Consider the following 10,869-nt stretch of genomic DNA (forward strand, 5'->3'; position numbering starts at 1 on the left):
AAAATCTCACCTCAACTAAATTTTCGGTAGGTAATTTTTTGTAACCAAATTTCCGTTAGGTACTTGAAATACCAGAAATTTGCTCATTGAAATTTTCGGTAGTTACCGGAAATTTCAAAATATTGAAATATCCGGTAGTTATATTCCTTCAGCGAAAATTTCAAAATTTCATTTTTGAAATTTCCTGAAATGCCATCCGAAAATTTGAAATTTCCGGTATTGAAAACAAGTACCAGATTTTTCAAATTTCCGGTGAATACTCCCATATATTTCATTTTTGAAATTTACGATGTTCATTTTTAACTACCGAAAATTTCCGATAAATTTGTTTTTCTTTCCAAAACTTACTTTTCTAGAAATATCAAATTGTGGGGTTATAACTGTTTTGCTTTTTACTTATTTGAATTTTTACTGATTTGATAAGGATATATTGGATATTTCAACAAAAAAAAAAAAAATTTAAATGGGGAGTAGAGGTTTAATTGGAAGGGTACAAAAGCTATCTTCCTTTTTTTTTTTTTTTTTTTCTTTGTTCTCTTTGCCAGATTGTTTTATTGTATTATAAATTATATTTTTTTATTAATTAGAAGTTTTAAGCCCAAATCGTAATTAACCCAATTCACACATCAAGGATGACTTAGTCATTAGTGAGATTGTAAAGGGCACAATTGAAATTTCAAGAAGGAGGCGAGAAAAAGGAGAGGGAGAAAGAAAAAGGGGAAAGAAAAAGGAGAAAAGGGAAACAACGTTTACCCTTCACCTCACATGTCTTCTTCCTCTCTCCATTTTTCCATACACTACTATCACCATTCTTGTCATCATCATACTCTCTTCCAAGACAAATCCATCATCACCCTTCTTCTATCACCAAAACACCATTAAAATGCATCCATCTCTTTCATGAAACCAAAACCCTATTATCACCCATCTTCAAAGACACAAATTAGAGTTAGAAAAATATGCATGCAAGCCAACTGAAGGAATGTAGAAGGATGAAGGAGTTAGGATTTCCACTCATGGATTGAGGAAGTAGAAAGTAAGCTTGGTCTATAATCTTCTCTTTGAGGTAACATCGAAAACCCCAACTCAAAACCTCTCTAGAGTGTGTTAGAAGTTGTTTGTTTAGGATGTTTTAAAAGTTACAATTTTACATTTGGAAACCCTCTTTACATGTAATAAAATTCAATTGATTTTGCCAATTGTTTGGTTAAGTTTTCTCTTCATGTTTGATTGTTGCTAAAACCCTTTGATTATGTGTTTGAATTGGATTCTAGAATTTTATTGTAAAGGTTTATATGTTTCTTAGTGAATTTGCATGTGTAGATGATTTTGAATTTGAGTGTTGTGCTTTAATATGAGTTGCATGTAACTTTTCCTTAATTTGAATGATGATTAAAAGGGGTTTTGAGAGTAAGAATGGGAAGGGATTATGTTAAAATTCGTAAAAATAAATTGTGTATCATGTCAAATTCGCTGAGCAAATTTGCCAATCTGGGAATGAATTCCTTCCTGTTTCATATTCACTGAGTGGATTTGATTTTCGTTGAACGAATTTTACCTAGTTTGGGACTGTGATTTAAATGTTTTCTTCAGTGTTTTGGCTTGGTTTCAATTATCTAATGTCTAGTACACCAATTAGGAAATTAAAACCATTATCAATTACTTCTTATTCTTCTCTGAATGATCTTAAAATTTGATGTTGCATTTTGTAGGAACTTGATGTGAAATATGTGAATTGAATTATTTTTTTGGTTGTTATAGGTGTATGTTGATTGTTCTATTATTGTGTTGTTATGTGCGTTAGTATATTTGTATCATTTATACTTTCCGTTTAACTTGTGATTATACATATGTATGCATATATATACATATTGTCAGTTTGAAGAATAAGTTCACAAATACAAATAATTTTAATGAATCATAAAATTATATTAAAGAATGCCTTCAACAAAGAAGGATAACAGATTGGATGAGTTCATTGTATGCCTTCCAAAATGGGGGAAATGTTCTTTAGTAAAGGAGGACTATGACTAGTAAGGGAATAACAAGTGGGACGTCTCATGCGGTCATGATGTCTGACATACCTTACTAATAGACTAGTATCTCTCAGGTGACTCACGTTTGAGCGGACTAGTTCACGAATTTAAAGATTTCAAGTGTAGTTTAGTAGAAAAACACTGTTATATTTTCCTACTTGCATAGGAAATAAGCCCTCATCAATCACGACTCGATCAAAGAAAATTACGAGCTAATTTGAAATTTTGAAGCACCTAAGATATCCCTTCTTTTATCTCCTTTTGTTACTATGGTAGTAGCATATGTCAACTTACGGAAATAAAAGAAGAAAAACTGCACAAACATTTCCCTTACTTAATGGTCCTATGTCATGTCTTCCCAAAAGTTCCATAACAATTGAAAGGAAATTTGAGTCTCCTTAAATGTAAAAACCAGTTGAGGATATACCACTATGACCTGGATCCTGACTTCCATCTTGATGAAAGGAATGTAAATTTAGGTATGGGTCACTGTAAAATGCATTATTTGTTCCATTTCGTGGTGAACGTCAAAGTCAATAATAAGAAACATGTGCTTCAATCTATGAACATGTTGAGCTTAGCAAGCAAAAATGGTTACATTTCCTAGCGCTTCTAATGTTCTAGTTTTTGGTTGTTTTCTTCTCCGTAAAAATCTGATCTTAGCACGGATCTAGCAGGTCGGACCATTTTATGCGAACTCAACATCATAAAATGCAGAAAAAATGAAATTAACAGCAATAATGGAAGATAAAATGTATTATTTATGAAGATCAAACGAAAATTCAAAAGAATGAGATCCTATTGTTTTTAGAGTAATACTCCTTTAGAGAAAGATATTTTTCTGCCTAAACCTTCAAAAGGTTGTAATTGATAATACGATACATGATAACTTCTCTCTCTTCACTACCCCTTAATACTAACTCTCCCTCTATGGATAATTTTATGTGAGTCTTGGACAATTGAACCTACAACAAGTACATTTAAGATACCTATCAAGTAACATATTGAAATAAGTACATATTAGCACTACTTCATTTGTACAACGATAGATAGATAGTTCTTGTTGCGGATCAAAGTCATATATTAGTAACCTTAAGAAGCACTACTAAGTTGCGGTTTTTGGTGAAGTTGACGTTGGACCTTCCGGCGCTCCGACGAATCGGTGAGACTTTTTCTGCAGCTTTCTTCTCGCCGCTTTGACTATATTTTTTTTCCTAAAATTATTATTAATAATTTAACATTATTTTTTTGCTCTGCATAATTTATCGGTCGTTTCTCGGCGATTTTGTGAATTCACCGTTTATATTCGGATTTCTTCGTTGTATGTTTTTGGTCTGCAATTGCTGCTAAAAAAACTCCCATCGACTTCTCTGTTCGAGAAAATGTCGAAATAAGTTAAGGAGTGAGAGACCGTTTGACTTCGAGTATAATATATTGTGAGATGAACGAGAAAATCATATTTCACAATAATTCATCTGAGGCTTCTTTGAGAGATAAACTATTTAATGTGAAAATATGATAATTGTGAGATTAAATGTGAAATAGAAATGTTTATAAGGTATTGTTTGATTTAACTTTTGATAATTGTGTGGTATTTGATATCATTGTGATATTGGATGTTGAATCGATTTTCGTGCCTTTGCTTGATTTGATGAGATTTTATGATGTGATAATAAACCTTGAATGCATTGTGTGACATAATAATATATGATGATGATAATGATTGAAAATTGAGATGTTATCAAATTGTGATGAGTATGTCACCCCATAGTTGATGAAATAGTGGTCATTTCAACTTGTGCTGCTTTTAATGGAAGTTTTTGACGTGGAAATTATATTTTCATCATATACGTAAGGTCTGACAAGCCTAGAGATTTTGGAGAAGTACAACTGAATGAGCATAATCGTGGAAGTCTGCTGTTAAGCCTTACGACAAGACTGTTAAACCTTGGGGAATTCCTAAGTGACTTAGAGGTAGCCCTCTAAATGTTGAGAGCTACCATGAAACACACGTTTACCTCGACCGTCGCGTATACGTGTCTTGAGTTGAGTAGATGGGATCTATGAGGACATGGTCAATTTAAGTAGAGTCTAAGTTCATGCTTATCATTGCATTTTCTTGCTTAACATTGCATGGTGGCATAGTAAGTTTTTAGAATTAAATAAAGAAATTATAATTAAATCAAGTTTATTGAGATTCCACTATTTTATAAGAGAAAAAAAGTCTAAAGTATTCCTTTTATATTTTGAGAAATTTAATATCCTAAATAACTCATAAATTTTTTTATTTATTCACCGTAAATATTTATAAAAATATGATTTAAATTATTATATATATTATTTTGGGTTTAGGATGTCACACAAATTGAAAAAAAGAATGGAGGAAGGAGTGAAGAGATGGGTGGTAGACATATCAAAGTGGGACCCACAACCTTGTGAGTTCTCTGTCGCACTCTCCCTACTCCCTTCACACGAACACTCCTCTGTTACCAGGTAGTAATTCAATTCTCAATCTCTTGTATAATTATTATTAAATACCAATAAATAATCATTTCTTAGCTTTTATGAAATTGATGATGAGGATTTAGTTGTGTTGCTCATCGCCTGTGCTCTACTATGCTCTGCCAGGTATTTTAAAACTGAAGACCAGAAACGGGCACTTATCAGTCGAATGCTTCAATATGCCCTTCTAAATGATGTAATCAAACTCAACACCCCTTTCTTCCCTCCACATAATTTCATCATTAAACGAACTTCCCAAGGAAAACCATATTTGGATTTGTTGGATTATGACAAATTGGGTCTTACTACATATTTTCCAAATTTTAATTTCAATGTATCCCATCATGGGGACTATGTGGCCATAGCATCAGAACCTTTATGCCTTGTGGGGATAGACATTGTCTCTTTTGATATGCCTAAAAAAGAAACCGTTACAGAATTCATTCACTTCTTTTCATCATACTTTTCATCTTCGGAATGGGATAACGTTGTCAATGCTGGTACTTGTTCTAATGATGTCTTAATTGAATTTTACAGGTATGTATTATTATACTTTATCTGTGCATTTTTTGTCTGTAGAAATTATTACGGAAGTAAAAGATGCATTTGCTTTGTGCAGGTATTGGAGCCTAAAGGAAGCATATGTTAAAGCCATGGGGAGTGGACTTATTGAAGGGTTGAATAAAGTGGAGTTTTCTCACACAAACTGGACTAACATATCAGCTACAATGGATGGGAAGGTTATGGCTTTATGGAGATTTTGGTTGCTTCAACTTGGAGAAATACACTGTGTGAGTTCCTCATCAACTTTTATTTGGGTTATATGACTAAAACATTAAAAATGGAAGATCTTCACAAAGTAACAAATGAATTGAAATGTCCTTTTCATTTCAATCACATGGGATTCCATAAAAAAATTCTGCACAATCATGTCATTCTTATCGCATTCATACTGTCAAAATTTCATTATCTTTCTCTTTAAGTCAGCTTAAAGCGAAACTGCCAAATGATGGATCTTATAGTTCTAAGAGTACATTAGATTTCTGTTGCTAAGACATGACACCCATTTTACTAAAATTTGAATTGGTACTACAAGTGCCAGCACATCTTTGACATCCATCTTTTTTCTTAAACTTAGTTTTTCTTTTCTGGTTTTACATTTTACAGGTGGCTATTGCAAGAGGCCCCCCATTATCAGCTGATATGAGTTACAAATCAACGTTGAAGAAAGTAGACTTTACTGAAGACGAATATAATATAGGTCTTCATCTCCCAAATGAAGACTTTGTCGAATTAAGTGTAGATCAACTTGTTTCAATTTTACAGAGAACATTTGATTGTGAACACAAAAGTTAGATGTTATTATATATCTAAGAAGAATCACTATACTCAAATCAATGGAAAAACTGTTAGTTGTATAGATGAAATTTCTATATAAGAAAAAATAGATGTAAGAAAACGCTCAATTTATTCCCATTTGCGATCCAAATAAGCCATTTGCAATCCAAATAAGGTTTTCTGAATTGTTGTACAATGTCATGGAGTCAACATAGTTATACATTGTACTTATAAAGCACTAACACAAACATGACATTAGATACAAAATGACACTTACATATCTATTTAATAAGAGACATAGAACTCTGCTTAATTACAAATACCCCCTATTTATATAAGATTTGTAAGCCTAGTTGTTTAAGATTTGTTCATAAACTACCTGAAAATGAGTATACCAAAGAGATCTATAAGCAAAATTTATCCTGAGGTCCTATATGTTTCACGAAAGTAACATTTTGACCCTTTATGTTTTTTTTATAACAATTAAGTCCTATAAATCTCTGCTCGTTAAGTTTATATTTTCTCGATTTAGTCTTTTAAATTGCATACTATTTGCACCATTAACCTTTAAATTATATTAAATTATGCAAGTGGTTCTTTAAATTTGACAATTTTCTCAAATTACTGATAAGATCTAATTCAAACAGCGCAGTGAGAAAATTGATGTACACTTGCAAGAAAATGACTACTTTGCAAGTAAAGAAAGTTTTATTACCAAGTTTATAAAGGATATACATGTTTCTAAATAGTTGTAGAGAAAATAAAAAAAATGTAAACCATTTATAAGGGTTGATAAATATCTTTTTGGTTTTGTTATTTTTTTTTTTTTTTTTTTTTTTTTTTCGAGTTGGTCCTTTATTTTAATTTTAAGTGACAATTTGATATTTTATGTTTTAAAATTTCAACAATGTTAACCTTTTCTATACAAAAATTCAAAAAAATCATCAAAATTTTCAACCAAAACCCATAAAATTAATAATCATCTTCAATATAATGCAAATTTTATCAAATCCATAACTCAAATATTCAAATACACTCATATTTTCATCTCCAACAACATCAAATAAAGAATGAAAATATGAGTTTATTTTAAGATTTAAGTTATGAATTTGATTAAATTTGTATTTTATTGAAGATGATAATGAATTTTATGGATTTTGTTTGAAAAATTTGATGATTTTTTTGAATTTTTGTAAAAAAAAAGGACAACATTGTTGACATTTTAAAACATAAAATATCAAATTGTCATTTAAAATTAAAATAAAGGATCAACTCGGGAAAAAAATGTAAAGGACTAAAATGTTATCTGAAATTAAGTTAAGGGACTGCGGGTGTAATTTAGCCTATCTTCTAAGGTATTAGTATGTGAGACATATTGTTGAAACATTTAGTAGAGTTGCTAGTAATAAGATGTTTTTATACTGCACTAGTCTTTGTGGAAAGTGAGACAAATGACAATTAGTGCAAACATAATGTAACTTAAAAGACTACATATGGAGAATAAAAAACTAAAAAACCTAAACAGAAATTGTGCTCAACCGAAAGGACTTAAGTGTTAAAAAAACATAAAGTATATGTTACTTTTGTAAAACATAAAGGATCTCTGTATTTTTTTCAAACCTTTTCTGTGTTTAGTTATTTTAGAAAGTAAAAATTGATCAACATACAAAGTCACTCCAAGCAAAGCAGGCTGGTTATGTATTTCAATTTTTCAGCTCCATGATTAAAACCTCAGCAGAATAGATAAACTACGTACAAAAAAATGGCACAGGCTATTGAATCTCTAGTATTATTAGATATTTAGATTTGGTTATTAACAATGTTAGGTTTAAAATGTTAGGAACACTTTCTCTGTCCTAAATCTGGGGTATTGAAGGCATTGACATGCAATGTGCCTTGTTCAAACAAAATAACAGCAGAATTGATACTCAATTACTGATTCAGGTCATGGCCACTCATAAATTAACTGTTTTTTCGCTGAGTGATAAAAGCATATGCATGTCCAAGACCCAAAAAGAAACTAAAAGACGAATACCAGTTGAAGGTTATGACAGCAAGGCAAGAGAAGTTACACAATATGGTTGTAGTTAGATGAAGTATAGCACCATTTTAAATAGAAGGAAAATTTATTGCCATAAACAAATAATATACATTGAATAGAAATAATGTATAATAATTATACATATGGGTCTGCAATTACCATTATGTTTTATTCAAATAACACTTCACTCTAGCTGTAAGGTGGCACCCCGATCATTGGCTTCAACGGAGCCAATTGATGTTGAAGAAACTTGTAAACGAACTCAGTTGTCACAGAAGCCACTCGAACAATAAGACCAATTTTCTGCTGCCAGCAATGATTATAAGTAACATATATTAGAGTCATGAAAGGCAGAGTAGCCAATCATGGTATTTTCCATTATGCTGATAATATAAGAGGAAATAATAGATTCAAGGGAGAGGTCCTATGCATCTGCAGAATTCTAAATTTATCATTAATTTTCTGCATTCTACAGACGCTAGTCACAATTAATATATCAGAAAAGACCGAGTTCTTTTATATTACATATCAAGCTTGCCAGCCCATGAGCTAATGGAGTTGAACACGTGAAAACAGGTTGCGAATACCAAACAAAATATGTCTGAATTAAAAACAATAACCTTGCAACCAATTTATTATTTACCTTAGGACCAAAGACACTGCAAGAATCCACGAAAGTTGGCTTTGTCATGAAACAGTCAGCCTGATTTTTTGGTGACTAGATGCAGCAGAAGGATTCTGTAATTGCTCTGACGTAATTCTTTTCCTGCAATCTTGCACTAGATTCTTGATATACTGCATCTTTGGCCTAAAATAGTAAAGGATGTCATTTACTATACAATTTACAAAGTACATAAATCCAGTATCACTCAACCTAGGAGTACAATCGTTGCTATTACTTGGTAGTCCAGCATGCGTTCCTTTACATTTCCAAATTTTTCTTTCTCTAGTAACATCTATTTGTGACAAGAAGTCAATTAAGAAGAAAAATAGAAAGGAGGGAGATGTCAAGATGTTCACAATAAACAATGGTTTGATACAAAGCATGTTTCTCATAAGTTCTTAATTTTTAAACTAGAGTAGATATATCTCCGTGTAATTAGTCCTATATGAGACTAACTAATAAACCCATAAAAAAAGATGTATTGGCTACTTTTCAGTCATGTAGATTCTGGAAGTCTAATTTTCGATCATAAGGATAATTGGTTGGGCCTCAAAGGAAAATGTGATAGGTAACAATATGATTGATGCATGAAACACGATTACATGCATTATTAAAACGGATGAATGGATGAAACTCAAGAGAAAGACACAGTGTCTTTACCTCTAATATTTGTTGACAATACTTAGATCCCACAGATTTGTAGACCTTAAAAGAAACTACAATATTATCTATAACATAAAGATAAACTGAGCTAAACACCAGAATTCGCCCTGACAAAAATGTGATACTCATACGTGTATGATCCAGAAAGCAGAAAAATTCAAAATAAATCACTTAAAGGGAAAAAAGAATAAATCAATAAAAAAGGGAAAAAAGAATAAATCAATAAAAAAGGGAAACAAATTGTCGACCTTAGTAGAATCTTGGGTAGTGAACACCATGGTGCAAGCATCTCCAATAGAAAACTTGCACGAAATGTGATCACCCTACACGCCACAAGCATGGTCATCAAATCGAGATTGAAATTGTGAATCCGAATACTTATTTTCCGAATCAAGAACCGACTCTTATTATGAATTGTAAGATACATGATTAACAAATTATGACATTTTCAAGTAAAAAGGAAGAGACAGACACAAAAAACATAAGCTGACATATCATATTTGAACTTCAAAATAATTCAATATTCACCTCAAAAAACTAAATTGACAAAAACAAAACTGGATGTCCACACAAAGTTGACAAAAGACGTGGTTTGCAACACAAAGTTTAGGGGAAGGTCACTCTGATGAATCAGGACTCATGCTGCAATTTTGTCAAAAATAGATACTCACAGCGACTCATATCCATTGAGTTCAATTTTATTTTTAAATGCGATACAACTCACATGTATGATAAGATAACGTTAACCATGCTAACAAGGCAAGAACAAGTTAAAATTCAAAATCATATTCAACAAAAATAAAAGAAACTAAAAACCAAGGCATGTTGAAAGGGTCAAAACCACAAAAGAGATGGAACTTATTACTTACAGATACAATTCCACCTCCATCATTGAGAGCCTAAACCCATACTGCATCAATTTTTGAAGGACCAACCTAAGCAATGAATAAAGAAACCATTTTATCATGCCAATTTGCCAAGCTAATATTTTTCAACCAATAATAATCACTCCATAACATAATATGCACTTAAGTTGAAACATGATTGATGAAAAACAAAAAATAATTGTTGAAAATGAAAACCTTTTTGGGTGTAATGAACTTGAGGTGATATCTTGCCAACTACCACTGAACACACTTCCTTTACTTTGTCTTTTTCGCCATTACTCATTTTTGCTTCTAAAGAGAATTTGGAAGCTGTCAACCACAATCTAATAACAAATTGAAAAATGTGGAGGGACGATCGAGAGCATCTGAAAATAGAAAATTAAAAAACAAAGTAGAAAGAAAGAGGATAATGAATTACGATCCTAATTGTTGAAAAACGATCAGGAGGACGAGAGTGAGCTGGGTGACACACTGAATAAGCTTGCAGAGAAGGAGAACACCGAATCGATCGTACTTAGAAGGTTAACTTGTAATTTTTTAAATTAATTTTTTTTTGACTTAATTGCAGTTTTAATATCTATTTTAGGTGAACCACGAAAATAGTCATATTATTTTATTTCTCCTCAGTTTTGGTCTCTTAAATAGAATTATGGTCTAAATTTCGATGAAGTGTCATTTTTTAAGCCACATCATATCATTTATGATCATAAATTTTAAGTACAATTGTTGCACCACGAG

General features: G+C 31.6%; 1 protein-coding gene and 1 long non-coding RNA gene across 5 annotated transcripts; one reads left to right on the forward strand and one right to left on the reverse strand.

Annotated features, from left to right (window-relative positions):
* The first annotated feature begins 706 nt into the window (after positions 1–706).
* On the forward strand, positions 707–6,014 carry LOC101491747 (uncharacterized). 2 transcript variants are annotated; one of them, XM_004514655.4, is made up of 5 exons: positions 707–1,066; positions 4,389–4,529; positions 4,665–5,075; positions 5,158–5,329; positions 5,706–6,014. In XM_004514655.4, the coding sequence occupies exons 2-5, from the start codon at positions 4,390–4,392 to the stop codon at positions 5,892–5,894; spliced, it is 912 nt and encodes a 303-aa protein (XP_004514712.1). In that variant the 5' UTR covers positions 707–1,066; position 4,389; the 3' UTR covers positions 5,895–6,014. The 2 variants fall into 2 exon arrangements, with proteins under 2 accessions (XP_004514712.1, XP_073222925.1); XM_073366824.1 differs by lacking the exon at positions 707–1,066 and adding an exon at positions 3,165–3,198.
* A 1,930-nt stretch (positions 6,015–7,944) lies between these two features.
* Positions 7,945–10,659, reverse strand: LOC101497049 (uncharacterized). Of its 3 annotated transcripts, XR_012162647.1 has the most exons (5): positions 10,327–10,659; positions 10,114–10,179; positions 9,493–9,567; positions 8,561–8,725; positions 7,945–8,220 (listed from the first exon to the last, which is right to left on the reverse strand). It is a non-coding gene; the product is annotated as an uncharacterized lncRNA (long non-coding RNA). The 3 variants fall into 3 exon arrangements; XR_012162648.1 differs by lacking the exon at positions 9,493–9,567 and having other exon boundaries at positions 7,945–8,223; positions 10,327–10,658; XR_012162646.1 differs by lacking the exon at positions 9,493–9,567 and having other exon boundaries at positions 10,327–10,654.
* Between the last annotated feature and the right edge of the window lie 210 nt (positions 10,660–10,869).

This window comes from Cicer arietinum, chromosome 4 (assembly GCF_000331145.2).
Source record: "Cicer arietinum cultivar CDC Frontier isolate Library 1 chromosome 4, Cicar.CDCFrontier_v2.0, whole genome shotgun sequence".
Lineage (NCBI taxonomy): Eukaryota > Viridiplantae > Streptophyta > Magnoliopsida > Fabales > Fabaceae > Cicer > Cicer arietinum.